This window comes from Asparagus officinalis, chromosome 6 (assembly GCF_001876935.1).
Source record: "Asparagus officinalis chromosome 6, Aspof.V1, whole genome shotgun sequence".
Lineage (NCBI taxonomy): Eukaryota > Viridiplantae > Streptophyta > Magnoliopsida > Asparagales > Asparagaceae > Asparagus > Asparagus officinalis.
The window spans coordinates 5659596-5681227 of NC_033799.1; the positions used below are offsets into that span (position 1 = coordinate 5659596).

General features: G+C 38.6%; 4 protein-coding genes and 1 pseudogene across 5 annotated transcripts; 4 read left to right on the forward strand and 1 right to left on the reverse strand.

Annotated features, from left to right (window-relative positions):
- Positions 752-2215, forward strand: LOC109845659 (probable pectinesterase/pectinesterase inhibitor 32). Its single transcript, XM_020414930.1, has 2 exons — positions 752-818; positions 1620-2215. The coding sequence occupies exons 1-2, from the start codon at positions 752-754 to the stop codon at positions 2213-2215; spliced, it is 663 nt and encodes a 220-aa protein (XP_020270519.1).
- On the forward strand, positions 2726-3380 carry LOC109845660 (probable pectinesterase/pectinesterase inhibitor 32). The gene is made up of 2 exons (XM_020414932.1): positions 2726-2729; positions 2785-3380. The coding sequence occupies exons 1-2, from the start codon at positions 2726-2728 to the stop codon at positions 3378-3380; spliced, it is 600 nt and encodes a 199-aa protein (XP_020270521.1).
- On the forward strand, positions 3891-4633 carry LOC109845661 (probable pectinesterase/pectinesterase inhibitor 32). Its single transcript, XM_020414933.1, is given in 5 exon segments — positions 3891-3894; positions 3950-4362; positions 4364-4477; positions 4479-4545; positions 4548-4633. Coding segments are annotated over 5 exon segments (684 nt in total).
- Positions 5098-7627, forward strand: LOC109845662 (annotated as a pseudogene).
- Positions 8417-21482, reverse strand: LOC109844463 (regulator of nonsense transcripts UPF2). 2 transcript variants are annotated; one of them, XM_020413515.1, is made up of 17 exons: positions 21339-21482; positions 20883-20947; positions 20717-20804; positions 19326-19528; positions 17356-17700; positions 16801-16905; positions 16508-16635; positions 15206-15379; positions 14975-15047; positions 14144-14437; positions 13840-14037; positions 13621-13722; positions 12850-13101; positions 12549-12767; positions 11499-11672; positions 10196-10381; positions 8417-9948 (listed from the first exon to the last, which is right to left on the reverse strand). In XM_020413515.1, the coding sequence occupies exons 2-17, from the start codon at positions 20940-20942 to the stop codon at positions 8950-8952; spliced, it is 3600 nt and encodes a 1199-aa protein (XP_020269104.1). In that variant the 5' UTR covers positions 20943-20947; positions 21339-21482; the 3' UTR covers positions 8417-8949. The 2 variants fall into 2 exon arrangements, with proteins under 2 accessions (XP_020269104.1, XP_020269105.1); XM_020413516.1 differs by having other exon boundaries at positions 20883-20958.

Genomic DNA, 21632 nt, shown 5'->3' on the forward strand with positions numbered 1-21632 from the left:
GCAAGTGTTTGGCTGATTAGGTATAGAATTCTAGGGAGAATATGTTATAGAAATAATATTTTGCGTGTTTTGATATATTAGAAAGTTATGAATATGTAATTGGTTGGTATACTAATAAAGACTGATTGATTAATAAAAGTGAATATCCTTAAACTAAAAATAAAATAAACTAAAAATAAAATAAAATAAAATAAAATAAAGTAATATAAAATATGGATCTCGAAATCGCTAGTCAAGAAGAATATGGATCCCAATGGAGCTCTCCAGGATGCCCTCAAACTATCAATGTCTATCTTTTTTTCTCTGGTATTTTAAAAGAAAAAGAAAACCCTAACCCTAGATTTCTTTCTTGCATCTATCAGTTTTTAATGCTTTGATTTTATGGATGGCTTTTTTACTTTTTCATGTTAAGGCTTATTTTTCGCAAGATTCAGATCCTCTCCAATTAGGATGTGTTTAGTTGGGTGAAGTTGAAACAACAAATGTTTTTATGACACCATGTTGTTAACACTCTTGAAATTGAGGGTTGTTCCAACACTCCTATCTTGGCTTAGTTTGTTGTTGCAACAATATTTTGGTGTTGCAACAACAACTAACGAAACAAGGCGTTTGGAGTTTTGATGCAGTTGGAACAATATAGGGTTCCAACAACATCAATTTCTCCTATCATTGTGAATTCAATGGACGAGATTAGGCAATGTAGGATCCCACTGTGGTTATAGTGATTTTCAAAGAATAATAGTCTCCGGACATGGCATCATGGCATCATGCACCGGAGACTTATCAGTCCCCCCCATGGAGTCGTTACACAACGACAAGTAAGAATTGAGAAACTATTAAGTGAAAAACATTTGTCTTGACAAATCCACTGTTGAGACCCAAATTAACATAAGGGCAGCGATTGAGAAACTGAGTTAACCAGGTTAAATGGAACAACAATTAGGACCACGAATAATCCTAGTTAAAAGGATTAGCTTCTTAAGGAATCCTGGAAAAAATATAGAATTAGGCGTCACATTTTTTGTATCAATTAAGGTAAAGATATAGAATTTCTCAAGTATAGAAGTAAGTGGCCAAAATTAATTTCCAAATAACAAATTATAAGGTGTTTATTTCCAAACATTTCATTTCATTATTAATCGGCCACTTTCTCTGATCTCCATCCATGCACTGTGATTGAATTACTCTTCTTCTCCGATAAGAAAAGAAGTTTCTCGATCTGCAATGAGTTCACTTCTCTCGCATCCTTACTCCGCCTGGCGTGCAAAATTAATGCCATTGATCATTATACGTCGTCCGCGCGTCTTTTATTCTCCTCCATGCAAAACCCTCTTCTTCGGCTTCCCGATGAGTTCTCTCACCCTCCTCGTCTTCCTACTTCTCACCTCGTCGGCGGCGACGACGTATCCGGGATCCAACTCCGGCGCCTTTAACTCCACCACGCGCGTCGGCTCCCGTTCCTTCTTAAAGCTTCTCGCCGCCAGTTGTGGGACCATGATGCAACCATTGGTAAGTATTTTCAACTTGTTTCATGCTCCATGTTTGATCTTTCTCATTTGCATGGGTAACTTTTACAAAACACCCCCACCCCTTCACTTTTTGAAAAAAAAACCCTGAAGGTGTGTCCGGCAGCAAGTTCATTGCTCGGGACCTTACCATTGAAAACACCGCAGAACTGTCAAAGTACCAAGCGGTCTCCCTCCGTTCAGATTCTGACTTGTCGGTGTATTACAAATGTGCCTTCAAGGGTTACCAAGACACGCTCTACGCCCGAAGCGGCCACCAATTCTATCGGGATTGTGTGATCACTGGGACGGTGGATTTCATCTTTGGGGATGCTGCTGCAATCTTCCAACACTGCCAGATACGAGATCGAGTAGCGTTACCCCAACAGACAGCTCACGGACGGCAAACTTCTGACCATAATACAGGTTTTTCGTTCCACCTCTGTAACATCACAGCGGATGAGGACCTAGCCAAGAATATCAGTCAGACGTTCACCTACCTAGGCAGGCCTTGGGGGAACTTCTCCAGGACGATCTTCATGGAGTCCGATTTGGGAGCTCTGATCCGACCTGAAGGTTGGCTGGAGTGGGATGGTCAGTCTGCGCCCGGTACCCTGTACTACGCCGAATACATGAACCAGGGGGGACGACGCGAACACAACGAGTCGAGTCTCCTGGTTAGGCTACCACAGCCTTACGAGTTCGGATGACTTCTGCGTTATGTTGCTGACACACGGGGAGAACCTTAGCGTTTTGATGTGGCAACGTAGGGAGGACCTATGCGTTTTGTTCCGGGAACACAGCCACGAGCTATGCATTTTGAATCTGAGACGTATAGGTGAGCTCTGCGTCTGGATTTGAAGAGACCGTCAATTTGTAGTCTCTTTTGCTAGAGCGTTGCAAAGACTATCATCTTGTAATCTTCTTATTGGCTCCTTAAAACTATGAGAGTTGTCAGATTGTAACTCTCGATGTTGATTGTGAAGGCTGTTGATTAGAGCTTTTATCAGTTGTTACGAAGGTCGTCAGTTTGTAACTTTCATCGATCTATGTGAAAGTCTTCAAATTATAACATTCTAGAAGTCGTCAGATTATAACTTTCATCATCGGTGTTTGATGGGGATCAGCTATCTATTGTGATTTTTAGACAGCCTACAATACCACCATTGGTAAGTATTTTCAACTTGTTTCATGCTCCATGTTTGATCTTTCTCATTTGCATGGGTAACTTTTACAAAACACCCCCATCCCTTCACTTTTTGAAAAAAAAAACCTGAAGGTGTGTCCGGTAGCAAGTTCATTGCTCGGGACCTTACCATTGAAAACACCGCAGAACTGTCAAAGTACCAAGCGGTCTCCCTCCGTTCAGATTCTGACTTGTCGGTGTATTACAAATGTGCCTTCAAGGGTTACCAAGACACGCTCTACGCCCGAAGCGGCCACCAATTCTATCGGGATTGTGTGATCACTGGGACAGTGGATTTCATCTTTGGGGATGCCGCTGCAATCTTCCAACACTGCCAGATACGAGATCGAGTAGCGTTACCCCAACAGACAGCTCACGGACGGCAAACTTCTGACCATAATACAGGTTTTTCGTTCCACCTCTGTAACATCACAGCGGATGAGGACCTAGCCAAGAATATCAGTCAGACGTTCACCTACCTAGGCAGGCCTTGGGGGAACTTCTCCAGGACGATCTTCATGGAGTCCGATTTGGGAGCTCTGATCCGACCTGAAGGTTGGCTGGAGTGGGATGGTCAGTCTGCGCCCGGTACCCTGTACTACGCCGAATACATGAACCAGGGGGGACGACGCGAACACAACGAGTCGAGTCTCCTGGTTAGGCTACCACAGCCTTACGAGTTCGGATGACTTCTGCGTTATGTTGCTGACACACGGGGAGAACCTTAGCGTTTTGATGTGGCAACGTAGGGAGGACCTATGCGTTTTGTTCCGGGAACACAGCCACGAGCTATGCATTTTGAATCTGAGACGTATAGGTGAGCTCTGCGTCTGGATTTGAAGAGACCGTCAATTTGTAGTCTCTTTTGCTAGAGCGTTGCAAAGACTATCATCTTGTAATCTTCTTATTGGCTCCTTAAAACTATGAGAGTTGTCAGATTGTAACTCTCGATGTTGATTGTGAAGGCTGTTGATTAGAGCTTTTATCAGTTGTTACGAATGTCGTCAGTTTGTAACTTTCATCGATCTATGTGAAAGTCTTCAAATTATAACATTCTAGAAGTCGTCAGATTATAACTTTCATCATCGGTGTTTGATGGGGATCAGCTATCTATTGTGATTTTTAGACAGCCTACAATACCACCATTGGTAAGTATTTTCAACTTGTTTCATGCTCCATGTTTGATCTTTCTCATTTGCATGGGTAACTTTTACAAAACACCCCCACCCCTTCACTTTTTGAAAAAAAAACCCTGAAGGTGTGTCCGGCAGCAAGTTCATTGCTCGGGACCTTACCATTGAAAACACCGCAGAACTGTCAAAGTACCAAGCGGTCTCCCTCCGTTCAGATTCTGACTTGTCGGTGTATTACAAATGTGCCTTCAAGGGTTACCAAGACACGCTCTACGCCCGAAGCGGCCACCAATTCTATCGGGATTGTGTGATCACTGGGACGGTGGATTTCATCTTTGGGGATGCCGCTGCAATCTTCCAACACTGCCAGATACGAGATCGAGTAGCGTTACCCTAACAGACAACTCACGGACGACAAACTTCTGACCATAATACAGGTTTCTCGTGCCACCTCTGTAACATCACAGCGGATGAGGACCTAGCCAAGAATATCAGTCAGACGTTCACCTACCTAGGCAGGCCTCGGGGGAACTTCTCTAGCCAGGGCGACCTTCATGGAGTCCGATTTGGGAGCTCTGATCCGACCTGAAGGTTGGCTGGAGTGGGATGGTCAGTCTGCGCCCGGTACCCTGTACTACGCCGAATACATGAACCAGGGGGGACGACGCGAACACAACGAGTCGAGTCTCCTGGTTAGGCTACCACAGCCTTACGAGTTCGGATGAGCTGCCAATTTCACGGTGGCCCGTTTTATTCATGGAGACTCATGGCTGCCATCAATGGGCGTAGAATACAGAGCGGGATTATGATGCAAGTGTTTGGTTGATTAGGTATAGAATTCTAGGGAGAATATGTTATAGAAATAAGATATTTTGCGTGTTTTGATATATTAAAAAAAATTTATCTGTAATTGGTTGGTATACTAATAAAGGTTGATTGATTAATAAAAGCGAATATCCCTTTTTGGATTAATATACCTCTCTTATATTAAAAAGGGGGAAAGTGGTGGGGGAAAACCAAAGCAAGTTAGAGAGAAAAAGAGAGTGCAAAAAAATAAACTAAAAATAAAATAAAATAAAATAAAATAAAGTAATATAAAATATGGATCTCGAAATCGCTACTCAAGAAGAATATGGATCCCAATGGAGCTCTTTAGGATGCCCTCAAACTATCCCTGTCTATCTTTTTTTCTCTAGTATTTTAAAAGAAAAAGAAAACCCTAACCCTAGATTTCTCTCTTGCATCTATTAGTTTTTAATGTTTGTTTTTATGGATGGCCTTTTTACTTTTTGATGTTAAGGCTTATTGTTTCGCAAGATTCAGATCCTCTCCAATCAGGTATGTTTAGTTGGGTGAAGTTGAAACAACAAATGTTTTTATGACACCATGTTGTTAACACTCTTGAAATTGAGGGTAGTTCCAACACTCCTATTTTGGCTTAGTTTGTTGTTGCAACAACATTTTGGTGTTGCAATAACTAACGAATGTTGTTGCAACAACAACTAACGAAACAATGCGTTTGGAGTTTTGATGCAGCTGGAACAACATAAGATTCCAACTACATCATTTCCTCCTATCATTGTGAATTCAATGGACGATATTAGGCCATGTAGGATTCCACCGTGGTGATAGTGGTTTTCAAAGAATAATAGTTTCAAAAAGTAGTGGTTTTCAAAGAATATATGGCAATGATTGGAGAAATAAAAGACTCTAATTGCCACCTAATTTAAAAAAGATCGGATCCCTTAAGCAGATTTTAAGGGAACATTGTTGATCCTTTTTAAATCAAATTATCAGAAGTCCATACCTTATCCGTAAAGAAAACATCCTAATATTCTTATATGAATTGATGGACTACTGACAGCTTCCATAATCTGAAAGACTAATTTAAAATATGAAAAGATCAGCACTCTTGATCCTTGAACAAAAAAGCACATTAGACTTCTATGAACTATTATGATTTAGGTGATTAAAGAATTATGGTCCTCTTGTTTTCTATTTTGTTCTCTTAATTAAATACAGTCTCTCCCTCCAAAAAAAATTTCTCGTGATACAGAGCCCACGCTTGTTGAACGAGTTCAAACAACGGGAAACAGTTTTGGATTAAATCCATTCCTGTACCCAGAAGTTAACCAAGTTTGAAAATAGAGACCCACCAATTTCCCAGCAAACTTAATGGTATAAATCTCTCCTTTTTCTCTTCCAGAGCACACATTTGCTTGTTGCAAGTTGAATTCAGTATAGTTTTCTTGATGGGTTTCGTTCAGGAATCAACATTTTGCTTCAAACAAAGAAAACCCAGTTGGGGATAGCTTCACTGATCAACTCTGCAAGCTCAATCTCAAAGAAACCTCAGACTTTGTAAGAGCATTTCCATCGAGACGAAGAGTCAGCAGCAGCAATGAGATCAGTTGGGGGAAGGAGATCAGTAGAAGCTCCCTCGACTCCTGGGAGGCCAATTTTTAACTTCAAAAAGAGTTGGCACTCAAAATGGGAAGATGCAGAGAAATGGCTCGTTAGCAGTTCTTGTCATGAATCTCCTGCCCCTGTGACAAAATCCTCAGAGGGACCAAAGTTCTCACGGTAAAATAGTAGCTTTCATCACAAGGACTCTGCTTTCCATGGAGTCCTATGCTCGTCAATGTATTCAGTTATGTTCTTGATTGAGCTCTAATTATGCCTTTTAACTTCAATCATGGTTTTGAATGCTCCCTGTTCTTTTTTTTCCCTTCCCCAAATGCAATTCTCCCCTAAAGTTTGCAACTTCAAATTACGATCGAATGGTACAGGGCATTATAAGCTCTAAGTCTTACCTTGAATTCAGCTATCTTGTTGATTGATCTCTAAATATTCCCTTTTAAGTTGATCATGGTGTTCAATTCGTTCTGCTCTTCTTCTAATCTCTGCTAAAATTTTCAAGTTTTATTTCTGTAAGTAGTACAGAGCATAACAAGAACATATCAAAGTTCTCAATTTACACCCTTTAGATGTCAAGACTCATAGATAGACCAGAGCCCACAAAAGAAGGCTCGGCACAGAGACATCGGCACTGAGATGACTCCTCTTGCTAGCTCAACAACTACAAGATGCCATAGTCCAATAAAGAGCTCTTCTCCAGCAAGACACAGTACTCCAGCTAGCAAGTCTGGTCCTTTGATGGCCAATGGTAATCGCGTCGACATCTCTGAGCTTGATGACTGTCATTTCGCTAAGATTGATCTCGGTGCTCAGTTTGATCTGGTTGCATTGAAATGGAGTTCAAGAGAAGAGAAGGAATACGAGATATCGAAGAGTTTGAAACACCTTGGGATTGATGGAGGGAGGAAGAGCATTGAGGAGAACTCGAGTTTCTTTGTGGAGAGATGAGGAGAGGACCAAGAGCTGCCTAAGGTTGATTATGACAACTAAAGTTTGAGATATTATGTTACATATTGTAATAATTTTGTATGTCATTTCAGGTATCAGAGAGAAGAAGCAAGGATTCAAGCTAGGGTGAATTTGCAGAAAGCAGAAGCACAATCTAGAAAGCTTGAGGTAACAATAAAAGACTGATTACACATATTATAATAAGTCTTATTTCAGAGATCTACATCTCATATGCTTCATGGTTATATGGCAGGAAACTAAGTCGAACGATACGCTTCAACCTGTTTGAAGGTAAAGATTCTGAAGATGAGGTCAGATTTGGAGGAGAAACTGATCGAAAAAAATGGCAATTGTGTATAGGAGAGCAGAGGAGTGGAGGGCCTCAGCACAATTGCGACACTCGCAGCACAACCTCAAAGCATGCGGGCAAGCACAGAAAATGAAAAGCCACAGGAGATCTCATTTCAGTGACATCAAATCTTGTACCTGTTTCCCTTGTAACATCCACATCTGAGAGAAAAAAACACAGAAGGAGAATATGACATTATGCCTATGTGCTCTTTGGACTTGAGAAGATTGTGATTATGCAATGTCAAAACCACCCCCGAAAAACAAAAACCCACAAAACAATATACCGCGTCCAATTTGGTATATAGTTTTTAATTTGGGCTGCGTATTATTATTTTTAGGTTTGCCCCTCAGACTGCCTCATTTCCACAATTTTAATGCCCACGGTAAATCGTGTATATATATAAAAGTGACGGCTCATTTTGCTAAGTGAGCGATAAAGAAATAACCGCATGATACAACCCACCCTAATAATCATATCAAAAGCTATGAATCTTGTCTCTCTTGGCAGATCATTTTAATATATGGGCCACCACCTCATAACATGCAAACCCATTTATACACATGCACACACACACATTTCTGCGTTACGCACTTGTACTGTACAGACTTGCGTGCTCAGCATAAATCAATCTGTTACAAATGCTCAAGACATCCAAACAAATTGGATCAAAGAACCAAGCACAGAAGGTGAAGTTGATAAAGGTGATCAATATAATCAAAGCAAAAGCGGTATCAAAGGAAAAGGACCATACTAGCTTCAAGGCAAAAAATTACGCTAACTGAAAACATAAACAGTACAAATATGGCCCGCATCACAGAACCCTGGTAAGAACTTCCCACCACTTTTCATCATCATCAAAGATACACACAGGCTATTAGGCAGAGTGAAAACCCCACTTTTTCTTCAACATCAAGATATACAAAAACTATTAGCAAAAAGCGAAAAATGATATATTATTTTACACAAGCCGTATAAGCCTAGAGATTAGTTTTATGTCATAACAACACGATAGTCTAGTTTACAGACATACCAATAGATACCCAAAGTCAACACTATATATATATATATACTGCTGTTTCGGATGAATCGTCATACTCCCATATCATTCTAAGTCTCCTCGAATGATCAAATTTAGATCCTTTCAGAAGACAATCCTTCATTGGTAAGAAACTTGCGCCACGCAGGTTCATGTCTCTTTTTATCTCCTCCTCCCATAAGGTCCATGACAGAATCTTGTTTCTTGAAGATGAGCCTTCTTTTATATAAGAAACACCCATCTCACAAAACCATCTCTTCCTATCCCGTCCTTCATAATATCCATGAAGGAATAACGTTTCTTGAAGATTTGATTTGTGGTGTAAGAAACACACATTGCATGGAATGTTCTTTCTACTTTATTTTATTTATTTATTTATCTCCTCCTCCCATAATATCCGTGATAAAATCCACCAGAGGAATGATAACGCTGCTGCCGATGTCCCCCCCTCCCTGCTCCCTCCCAATTTCCACGGCCCACTGGCCGCCATTAGCACCACCCCCAGTTTGCAACCAACCGCTCGCGGACGAAATCCCATTCGATTCCTCCTCCTCCCTCTCGTTATACTCCAAAATCCTCCTTTTAATACTCTGCTTCTCCTCCAACTCTTCTGCCTCTTTCTGCTTCGTGCTCTGAATCAATGAACACTCTTTTGGTATGTACATCTGCTTCGTCTGCTGCTTGCTCCCTTTCTTCACTAATACCTTAACTCTCACCTTTGTGCTTCCTCCTCCGCTTCCGCTTCCTTCATCGTCCATTGTTTCTTCTCCACTTTCCCCTTCCATAGCTCTTGTATCCTTGGTGGACCCCTCGAATATATTCATAGGGATCATCATATTGAGAGTAGGGCGAGCTCGTAACTCAAGCTTTCGAGAGTCTAGGCTCTCCTGCAATAATGCACGGAGCTCACGATCAAAGTCTTCTTCCTCTCTAGGATCAACAACTTCAACTGCATTCTTACGGTGGACCTGGACATTTTCGTCCTCGTCAGAGCCAGCAGCAGGCACACTATCATCCTCGTCGTCGCCATCGGATCCACTGTTGGATTTGTCATCAGAAAGAAGCTCATCCTCATCCTCATGCATCTCAGGATCGATGATGCTTCCAGTGTCGGAGTAGCTCTCACTATTAATTGCCTCATCATGGCCACCCTTCCCATTCTCCTCAACTACTACTAATCCATTTTCTGCACTTGTTCCATTTGCTTTTTTAGATGAGAGCTTCTGAGATTCACTATCGGAGTGTTTGTCACTACTAGCCTTGTCTCTTGAAGCTGTGTGCTCATGTTCCTCGAGCTCTATTAGTGCTGCATTAACTTCCTCGATGGATAAGCAGCGGGTCATGTTTGGTCTCAATTCAGCAAACATGTCCTGTAAGCATGATAAATGAACTTACAAACAAATTTTTTCCAGTCTCAGCACATGTAAATCTACCAACAAAAAAATGGATATTTTAGGCATAGGAAATACACTTCGGTTAGTTGAAAGTGAAAATAGTAAACCCACTCTTGAATAAACCATACAAGGGTTGAGAGTTAAATGAGAGGGATTTTACTACTGGAGAAGGGATTTGGCACCTTAACAATAAATCGAACTTATAGGAAGTAATGTAACTGACCTGAATGTCAAACTCAACATCAAGTGGTAATGCACCTTTGCTAAGCACGTATCTCTGAAAATATATCAAGAACCTGTCAAGCTTTCTTTTTGAAGAACCTCTGTCAAAGTAGTGTCCACATGTCTGAAGAAGTGTTATAATCATTCTGATCCGAAAGCAATCTTCTGGTGGATCCAGTGCATCTTGCTTCATAAAAAGAGAAAACAAGTATAGCTGATTATGAATTTGGGCAATTGAAAAATTCCTGACTGACATGATACAGAAGGAAAAAAGGGAACAGAAAGTGAACTTTAAAGCGGATAACCACATGATGCATAGATAACCCAGATGGAACCACAAAGCAAAAGGAAACTTAAAAATTCAAGCACACATCAACCCATAACTTTCCGCTGGATGACTCTCCCTCCCTCTCTTTTCTTTTAATCCCATCGGAAGCTTAACTGACCAGCAGATATATCCACTCCCTACCTGTGCTGTCCTATCCTTGCTACTTATCAAAGATGAAGAAGGAACATAAATCACATTCAATAAATGTTTTCCAGTGATGTAAAAGAAATAGGATAACGGGTTATCATCCAACTCCCTAAACATTAAAACAGAGTGAAAGATGACTTTTCTTTTTGCCTCCAATTCTCAGACTATTAGTGTCTCTGCTTGTGTTATTATGAGAGAGAGAGAGAGAGAGAGAGAGAGAGAGAGAGAGAGAGAGAGAGAGAGAGAGAGAGAGAGAGAGAGAGAGAGAGTTCGGGGATACATACAAAGTTGGTCATGTTTTGACTTGTTTCTTATTTGTCCTTGACTTTAGGCCGTCGATCTCATGGGTTACAAAGAAAGGAATAAGAGTGGGGATTATGTGATTACTTTTTTCTAGATATTATATCATAAGAAAATTTTTATTATGAATTTGAAGGTTAAGAACTGAAACTCTGAAAGAAGTCATCATAAGTGGCTATGTCAACAGTTCAAGTTATTGATGGTATGTATAAAGTTAATTTAAAATGTAGTTAACATCATTTAACAAACTTTTTTTTTCCTGGACACTGGTAAGCTCTCCCAAAATAAGCAAAACAAAAAAGAACAAAAAGGATATTTGCTAACTATGCTATTTACAAGTGTACTAGACGACAAGAACAATTTTATGCTAGTCATGTTTATAAAATTTTATATAACAAGAAATAAAAGTGTACTGGTATTAAAAAGAATTCCTCGTTAGAAGCAGGAGTTGCAGGTCATTGCATATGTTAGACCATTAAGAGGTGTTAAACATTGCATATATAATGAATAGACAGAAAGAAAAACTTACTTCTGGTGTTCCATGGCCATAAAAGATTATCAAATACAATGTCTCAAATATCACAGATGAATCAATAATATGCTCATAGTTGTATAATTCTCCTAAGAACCGCATATGAGCAATGCGTCTCTGTTGCATACTGTAATCATTCAATTCCAGTCCCACCCTAATCTCTTCCAGAACCTGAAGTCAATAAGGTATGTGTAAATGTATTCAACAATTGAACAACACAGAGTAAAACAAGGAATTAGAGAACAGAAGTTGATGGTGAATAGTATACCGTAGCAGTTTAGCTTATAAAATTCAAAAAAAGAAAAAAGAAAAAAGAAAACATTGAGCAAGAGGTCTTAAACTCGAACTAAACAGCCATAGAATGCCATGACGCCATGGAATATCAAAAAGAATCACAAAATGGATAAACAAAGATGTGTAGACCCTGTTTTAAGGACTTTGCTTAGAGGAATTATTACCATCCATAAATACAACCACAACTCAGCAATTGGTTATGCTTTTTTGTAGTTAAGTCTTCTTGTTGCAAGACAAAAATCGAACAAAATTATCCATCATTGTTTGAAATGGAAAGAGATCAAGTGAAGCGACGGATCATCATTCCTAAGCATTTCAAAAGACAACATCACCTTTATCACTAAAAAATGAAAAAGAAAACATCACAGTATATATGCTGCAAAGTTTATCTCAAAGCAAGCAGAACTACCAATAGAGATAAAATATGTCAAAAACACTATCCCGAAATGTCATGCAAAACTCTCTTTTTTACAGTGATTCCTCTAGTAACACGTTAACACTCCATTCTTTGTTCATTATGACCAGTATTCTATTAGGCAATAATAAATTAGACGGGGGCCATAGAACAGGGGCAATCCAGTGCCATATTTATTGGATATTAGTTTCATATATGATCTAGAAAGAAAGTTATCCAGGATCGTAGGAAGGCGAAGGTATAGCAATTGTAAGAGTTGTTATTTGAGGCAATAATTACACCCTAGACTACACTATACATAAAGACATTAACTTAAACAAAATAAAACAAAAACCGACCTCGTCCACAACTGCTACTGCAAATTCGTCATGGTACCTACTAAGGCCTGCAGTGAGAAAAGCAATCAGATGCACATGACTGTATTTGCCCTTGTGAACCTTTAGAAAACACTTCAACAAGTACGGTTCACATTCACTCCAAGGTAATTTTCTTAGTTGCCTAAGGACGTGCTCAACTGAGGACTTATCAAGATCTGAGAAAAGCAACTTTCTGATATACTGCAATAAACAAAAATGTGAATATTACACTATAATCTCAACAGTAGAAAGAAAGTTAAAAGATGAGAAGTAGATGTCGAACCTGATGCAGGGGAGGACGAGTTTTTGAAATCCTAGCAGATCGTTCAGGCGGTTTGCACAAGTAGTACGCATTTTCTACCAAAGTACTATGACGTGGATCCAAATTTTTGACATTTTTCAAACGCATCAGTATTTCTAGCATATTTCCCATGCGAATTGTTGTTTCAGGTGAACGGTATAGAAATCGTCCGCATGTCTCAAGAAGGTTGCAAGCTACGTCAATGTTGTGATGATTAAAGTCATCCAAACAGGCCTGCATGTTATAATAAATCAGTCTCCACAAGTTGTAAAGGTTAATATGGTAATATAGATGGCATTCTGTACCATATAGATGGTATTTTGAAAGTGACAGGAAAAAATTAAGCAAAAAATTTGGTCCATCTTGCAGATGACACAGCATCATTAGGTATCACTGTAGGGCCATAGAAGGCGGATAGAAGGATTATAGCTAAACAAAGCGGCAGTCCAGATGGTGCATGTCAGGATAATGAACCACCAGGTGCATGAGATACTAGCCGCATGAGAATCCATCAGAGCCAAAAAAGAAAAAAAAAACAAAAGAAAAAAAAACAAAAGAACAAAATACAAACAAAGTAAACTGTTAAACTAAATCCTGAAGGCTGAAAAACAGAAAAGGCTTGTGAATAAAAAAGTGGCATGTTAAAGACACAGTGCGAAGTTTTGGGGATGGGTTCCTGCAAAAGCAGTTAAAGATGCAGTGCAGGACTCTCTACAAAACCAACATAGAGACCAAGTTTCCAAAGATCTATACCTTTAGGCAACTAAAAACAAGACCTGCAGGCGCAATCTTGAATTTGCATAGCTCTCCAATAAATCTGATGTTCTTTATCTTTGTTTCAATGTTTGTTTGATCCTGAAAACAACAAATCAAGTAAGTAACAATACCAATAATTCAAGAGAAAACCACTGAACGTAGTCCACCATCTTTAAAACAGATATCTCAAGTAATTATACAAAATCTCAAATAAACCTTTTTATTGATCAAAAAGTTAAATTCCTCTTCAAGCATTGACAAAAGTAATGTTGGAATATCTTTCATGCATGTCGACAATGTAGCAACCAAACGAGAATAGTAGGGCAACAACTCCAATGAAGTTCTTGGGACATTAAACAAGGCTCGCACTAGCTTCTTTCGATTCGCTTTTGAGTTCAGGTAGCAGAATTCTACCTGCAAACAGCCTTTTATTTTCAGTAAGAAAAAATTACGCAACGATCAAACCAGTTCAAAAACAAAATGCAAATGAGTGACCCAGAGAAAAGCTACTGGCAATTACCGTCAACTGATCTATAAGGTCACGGCTTACGCAGCCTGGAAGCCTCTGCAGCAGAGCATCCAAGCTAGTCCCATCCAATGGTTTACCTTTCTCCTTCTCACTTTCTCCCTTTTTCTCAGTATCTTTCTCTTTCTCTTTTTGTTTTTCTTTGTCAGAGTCTTTGCCTTTCTCCTTCTCTTTCTCCTCCTTATCCTTTGCTTTTTCCTCTGCTTTCCCCTCTGTTGACAATTCTGTGTCGGCAGCAGAACTTGCAATGCCATGCACTTCCGTGTCTTGTGGTTCCGGAGCAGATTCCTTTGACAATATAATAATTGGAAATTAATTGATAAAGAAAGGAAAAGACAGTATGACTGCAGAGTTACTTAAATAAGAAAACAAAAATACATGGACAAAAGGAATAATTTAGATAAATACTGATATTTTCTACAAGTAGTGAAAGTGGAATTAACATTTTCCATACAAACAGATGACAGAATGCCAGACAGGTATGGTTTTTCATACCAAAAGATGACAGAATGGCAGACAGGTATGGTTTTTCAATTAGGAACTGCATGCACAACCTAATACTAACTAAAGTCAGATAGTAGGAGATAAGCACAATAGCCAAATAGATCAAACATGTATAAAGAAGTTTGGAAGCACCCATGAGTATTTCAGAGAACAAACAATACTTAACGGGTATACTATATAATCGGCAGCATGTGACATAGATTGCAAAGTTGACCAGATAAATCTTTTGAAACCTCAAAATAGAATTAAGGAAGTACATTTACAGAAATCTCCAAGATAAAAACAAAACTAAGCACTACATTGAGGCCATCACAAACTTACTTCTTGGGTCTTTGGAGGTTGATCATGGAGTTTTGGTTCTGCTTCCCCCAGTAACACAGCAGGAACAAACGCTCTGGATGAAACAAATTTGAACATGCAATCAACAGTAGCAATCAACAAAAAATTTCTATTTCTTAAGAACCCTCTTAGAATCACATGCCCGGGTTAAATAATATGAAGTGGTCAAATGTAGGAAGAAATATGACAATTGAACTTAAACTCCAGACAAACCTGAGATCAGGTAAAAACTCATAGAAAGCTTTTGTATCATCATCATCCCATATAGGTTCAGGAACTGAAGATTCCTTTCCAGAAGCAGATGGAACATCAGCTCCTGAGGTAACCCTTGTTGTATGCCCGTCATCTGGCATTACAGGAGGTTGCAAATCAAGGGCCTCTGCTAGACTGCCATATAAAAGAAATAACTAAGTAAACCAAATAACCATATGTAATAACAGGGGGTAAAACAGACATAATAAATAACATCTCGTTAATGGGAGGTTTTCTCTTCGAACCACAAAATGTCAGTTGTCAAATTTTGGTATTAGGGCAAAGAATAGAACAACCAAGAAGGGGGAAAAATGCAACAGCCCTACTGGAACAATAGGCCTACTGAAGAAACAGTGTATATTGGGATTACCAAATTACTTTGAAACATATAACAACACCAATCCATGGCGATATTGGCCATAAAGCATTAAACAAGTTGCAGCAAACTGTTTAGACGGACCATCTTCAAGAGTAAAGAAAAAAATATCCCCGAATATGTCAACTTTATGTGGTTTCTGAAGTAATAATTGTGGAAGTAATTGTCTTTTATATATCAGAAACATGGTTATGAGAACTACTCAAAGCTATTTGGGAAAAAAGGACATACGCACATCAGTATCGAAGTTTGTAAGTGCTCAATGCATCAAAAAAAAATGTGGAACATTGTTTAGAAACGCCATCTTCAAGGGTAAAGGAAAAATAATACCCGAATATGTCATCGCCAACTTTATGTGGTTTTTGAAATAATAATTTTGTGGGAAGATTTGTTTTTTGTATATCTGAAACATGGCTACAAGAACTACTCAAGTCTTATTGAAAAATAAGAGCACCTTACATCGATGTGGAAGTTAGCAAGTGCTCTAGGCACTTCAGTATGCAAGTCAGTAACTAATATGGGTCAGTGAAGAACGATCTCCGTGAAACAGGACACGCATCACTAAGATAAAGAAGAGGAAACAACAACTTGCACCTCGAACACCTTGTACCTCGAACGGAAGGAAAGCAAACCTCTTTCAGGGTCCAAACTCCAGAGGTTGGACTAATGCCTCTAAACCATACAAAAACTTATAAAAGCTTGAGATTATATACCAATGATCGTTGCTTTAAATATCATCTTAGTCATTGATTTTAGAAGACAGACTTCTTTAAACAGGTCCCAACTATTCAGAACATCGTAATATGCAACATGTGGTATTTGGCCGAAAGTCAGATAGAGGGAAGTAGGCTTTGGACCAGAAAAATTAGGCACAAAAGAGGACTTACGAAGATACTCCACGAAATAAATGGTCATACGACTTGCGCAGCTTTTCATATGAAGTCAAATTCTCATCATTGAGCTCCCCTCGAGCATTTAATATCTTTGCATTTTCAAGTTCCATCAATCGGAGAGACTGCCACATTTATAATTCAAATTATGATATCATTAAATTGTAAGATACAACTAGGAGATTGAAGGTTTGCAACATCAAAAGGAAAGAAAAATGAAAAGTTCTGCAGTGAAGGGAAACAAGTGTAAGCCTCAGTTGGTCAAAGAAGCAACACCAATATCAACTTACAGAATGCTCAGATTGAAGGAGTTCAGCAACAGCATCATAATATGAGTGGAATGCTTTCTTGAATATCTTTTTCTGATCAGCTGTGACGTTAAGGCCTCTGAAGAACTGATCAAACAAAGCAAGTCAACAGAGAAAATAAAGATATATTCGTAACATTACTATCAAAACAAAAATCAACGCTTTACCCATGCAAAGAAGATGCCAAATATGAATAAATATCTCAATAAAACATCAATAACACAACTTGAGGTACATGCTTTGCTCAGACAAGAGTGTGAGTTCAGAAAGATTAACTGAAAGAAATTTTTAACCTGTCCACTACTTGTGCTTTGAAATTCACGCAACAACTTTACTCTGTGGCACACTTAATGAACTTGGAAACTCAACACATGCATCGACTTAGAAATTTTTTTAAGGCGATCCAAACGCCTCAAAAATGATGAATTCTCTTCAAAAATTTTGACATAAAATCTAGTAGCACAACAATAAATCTTGTACGTGCACCGGTGCATGCAAATGACTAATGCTCTAACTACAACAAAAAATTGTCACTACCTCATCATTTACTTCTTGTCCAGGCTGATGAAGTCCTAAGAAAATTCTGCCTTGTCGAGCAAAGCTGGCAAGAATCGACAAGTTTGTCTGTGTTGATTCACGGTCTTTTAAATGTTCCAAGCTGGTAAGATCCTTGACAATATTTACAAATATGCCCGCATCCTCAATAACTCCTACAAAATAAAGTTCAATAAGAAGTTTCAAAGTGCTTCTTTTCTTCATTGCCTTCAAACTTTTATCTGCCTCAGGCTCTTCAGCACATTTTCCAGGGAAGAAAACTTTCAAGAGGCCCTGCACAAGGCATGGGGAGAACTCTTTGTACCTCTGATGAAGCAAAGAGCACACCTGATGACAAGGAAAAGCAAGAAAAAGGGCTGCACTCAGTTAAAATATCTAATTATCTTTCCTGCAGAAATATAGTTGACGTCAATTACATAAAGGAACATAGTAAACAGTACTAACACTTTTATGCTTCAAGTAGCGGTTTACATGAGAACAGGTGGTCATAATCTGCGCCTTTAGAAAGAACCACAGTTCTTTCCAAGACACCAGTCAACCAAATCTCCTAAGAATTGCCATTGATATTGAGGACAAACTAAGAACTACTTTGGATTAGCTTATAGTTAGCAAACATCTTCCTCTTTAGCTCTGTTGTTGGACTTGGGACAAGCCGTGTGCATAGTTTTTTAATTATTGCGGGTACAACTGTAGGAAATAGGAAGGAATGCATGAGCTCCTTCAACAAGCAAGTTATCTAAAAGGGCTCCAAGAAATGGGCATTGCTATCAATATCGAGGTGTAGCCCTCAATGAAACAGTACAGATACAGTGGCACTCCAAGGCAGCTAGGTTGAAGGCACTATTGTGTTGGAGGATTGGAGCCCTCAGGCAGCAACTGGATCAGATATAAAACTTAGAAGAAATAGATACATGTAATACCTGGTTGCACCAAGTGAACATCCAAGAAGAACTTTTAATGGGGTTTCATGACTTTTTGAAAACTACATTATCAAAACTATTTGGTTTAAATTAACGGCTAACAATCTTCCCTCCCTTTTAAACATATATATAACTTTTAAGAGCCTCTTAGTTTTTTCTGCAGAATGTTTGTATCAACTTTTAAGTGGCAGAATACTAGAAGATTCTTCATGAGATCTGATTAAATTCTTGATGTAATATAATATAATTTACATTGAGGGATTATATCTCAAAAAAAATGAAACATGTGCATATTTAAATGAATAGGCAAAGGATGAATATAACGAGGAGAATAGCCAAAGGAACAGGGACCTACCACCAATCAGTTATCTACAAAATAATGAACACCAAGAAAGATAAAAAGGGAGACCAAGCAGGAGGTATCAAAGAGCTGTACCTTAAGAGTTAGAAATAGGCAGATCTAAATAAAGAAAAATCAAAAAGGTAATACTAAGAAAAATAGAAATTGGTCAAGATGGTTCGGTAAGTTCATTGTTTTCTAAGGAAATGTACAAAAGAAAAAAAATCAGAGTCTGTATTCAGCTAGAAGGCTCTAAAGGAGAAAACAACAACGAATATAAGGGATTGATGGCAGGAAAAAAATCATATCAGAAGACTTGAGATAGAAAAAGAACCGATTACAATGTGAGAAGCTTATTCAAGCACCTCACTAACACGGTATGCTCTCGATTAGTAGAAATGATATTTCTGTGCGCACTTAGGTTTAAATTGAAGGCTCACCCCTAGTATTCAAGGAAGTATCAACAAATAGACCCGAGCAGTAAGTATATATCCGCATCCAATCAAAGAATATAGACGATAAGAAACCATGATGATCCATTCAAAATGGCAAATAAATTGATAGACTTCAGTTTGAAATTTCACAGAGCACTGTCCTAAAGATGAAAAGCTTAGGCAGGAAAATCAAGGTAAACTGTACATCCTCTGTAAACTCAAAAGCAATCAACAAGAGCAACATAAATCGTATATTACCTGCACAGCAGCTTGAATGTCTGAAGTTTTAAGCTTAGCATCACATATGGCTGCTACGGCTTCACTAACAAACTTGCTTAAGTTAACGCTTCGTAATTCATCCATCAACCCTTCCCTTTGTTCATCATTTATTTGCTTAAGCTTCTTAATGACAGCCGTATTTTTCTTGATACTGGAATCTAGTGTTCTGAGAAAACCAGAATCTGGAAAAGAGGTACCACTTCAAAAAATTGTGGACACAATGCTAAGCAATGCATATGTATTTATTTACGCATGTTTTGTGCGCAAACACCCGTGTGAAGATGAGAATATATAATGCAACTAAAGAGTTTACATCTGCCTATAAAACTTTGGGGATATCCATATTAATGATTCAAAGTTATTTCAAACTATCCAGTCTGAACTGCAAATCATCAAACATTAGAGGATAAAAAATTTGATGGTTTGGACTTTGTATGCTACAAATAGAACAACTTCAAATAATCCTCTTTTAGGGCCATAACCATACATTTTTAGATTTGAAGATGTGTATTGCAGACATTTTAAATCCAGCCAACTTTTGTTTCTCGTGGAAGATGGGTATATCACAGTGCACGGTTTGGACTGTTAATTTGAATCTCAAATGTCCAACCATGTGTTTCCATAGGTAGGTGTAAACACTTAAGTTACGGTTATAACCTCACCCATATATCATACGTTCACAGACAGAAGGACAGCTGAAAAAGTAGATGGATATGTGTGCGTGCGCGCACATGTGTGTACGTGTATTATATGAATAAAACTAGGAAGATATAAGAGATCTTGCCATCAATTCCTTATAGATTTGTTTCTTCAACCAAGGAACGGCGTTTATCATGAAGGATAAGGAGATATTGCTTTAAGGCAGTACATAGTGAACTCCCTGAACAAACAAACAAATAACAGTACACCAAATATATAGCCCAGATTCTAGTGGAAAACAATAAACTTGTGATCAATTTTTAACAAAGAATGAAGAGTGTGATAAATCCAAGAGAAGCACTCCTGCATAGGAATTGGTATTCATACAGATTTTACGGCAAGCAAACATGTGGAAACATATGCAAACAATCTCCTGTAAAAGGATCCTTGTGTTTTTAGCATTGTTATCAATCTTCAATTAAAAAATGCATGACAACTTATCGTAAGCATATCTATAAAAAAAAGCTTTAAAAAAAGACACCGTAATGCCCAAAGATGCAAGTTGTCAACTGTTCTCTTCAGAACCATGAACAGTCCACTTAATGACCTGTCTACTTAACAATTGCATTCCAAATTGTGAACTTATCATACACAAAATCTCCAACAAATTTGAAATCATAGTTCTGCAAAGAATAACATATTCATACAGAAAGTTTCCACTGCGGACTTACCAGGCCTTTCAGGATTCAGATTGTCATGCCGTAGAGAGAGCTTCATCTCAATAGATCTTTTATATTCCTCAAGACGAGCAACATTTTCCTGCAAGGTAAAAAGTGAAAGAAACTTTTGAATTACCGACTCACGATGACATGGCGAATTCATGTTCAATAAAATTACCTCATTATCTTGTTTACCATGTTGCTCCCCAGATACACGTTCATCCTCTGGATGCTCCATTTCCCCTGTCCACGGACTTTATGAGATATCAAAACATACAAAAGTTGCAAGTCATCTAATTAGAAATTTTCTCGACGTGGTACCATATCTTATGATACATAGAATTACCTAAATGTAATGTTTGAATCTGCATGCCAAAGTGCAAGCAAAAAAGAAGTCATTTTCTATGGGGGGCGTATACTTCAAATAATTTTTAGTTCAAATTTATTAGTGATGAAGTAGACGTTAAAACGTGTGGTTTTATTCGCAAAGATTTTAATAAATCGTGTAATTATTAATTCCACCGCAAATAGAACCCCGCTCAGTTCCAGAGACAGATTCGGAAACAAATCCACAATTTGCAACTAGGATAGATCAAAATCAACAAAAAAGAATTAACTTTCTAAGAGATCTTACCTCCAATCGTCGCCAGAGGAGGCTGAGATCACCTCGCCGAGAAAAATATAGGAGGCTGATCTCGTCGCCTCGCCGGACGTCTGAACGCTAGAGAGAGAAGCGACGTGAGAGAGAGAGAGAGAGAGAGAGAACCCTAGGGCTGGATCTTTGCAAGTGACTGTTCTCGGGAGTTTTTTTCCTGGGTTTTTGTCATATAGATCCTAACCTCTTTCTTAATTGTATACAGGGCCCTCAAGTATTTCATATTTATAAAACACACCCCAAATCTTTTTTTTTTTAAATAACAATCACGAG

Excerpts from the sequence above, each read along its gene's own strand:
- LOC109845659 (XM_020414930.1), top strand. The coding sequence starts at position 752 with ATGGCATCATGGCATCATGCACCGGAGACTTATCAGTCCCCCCCATGG. Across the intron at positions 819-1,619 it reads GAGTCGTTACACAACGACAA|GTGTGTCCGGCAGCAAGTTC; the intron begins GTAAGAATTGAG and ends AAAACCCTGAAG.
- LOC109844463 (XM_020413515.1), bottom strand. The coding sequence starts at position 20,942 with ATGGAGCATCCAGAGGATGAACGTGTATCTGGGGAGCAACATGGTAAA. Across the intron at positions 16,906-17,355 it reads GACAAGAAGTAAATGATGAG|TTCTTCAGAGGCCTTAACGT; the intron begins GTAGTGACAATT and ends TTGTTTGATCAG. Across the intron at positions 9,949-10,195 it reads ATGTTGAGTTTGACATTCAG|GACATGTTTGCTGAATTGAG; the intron begins GTCAGTTACATT and ends TCATGCTTACAG.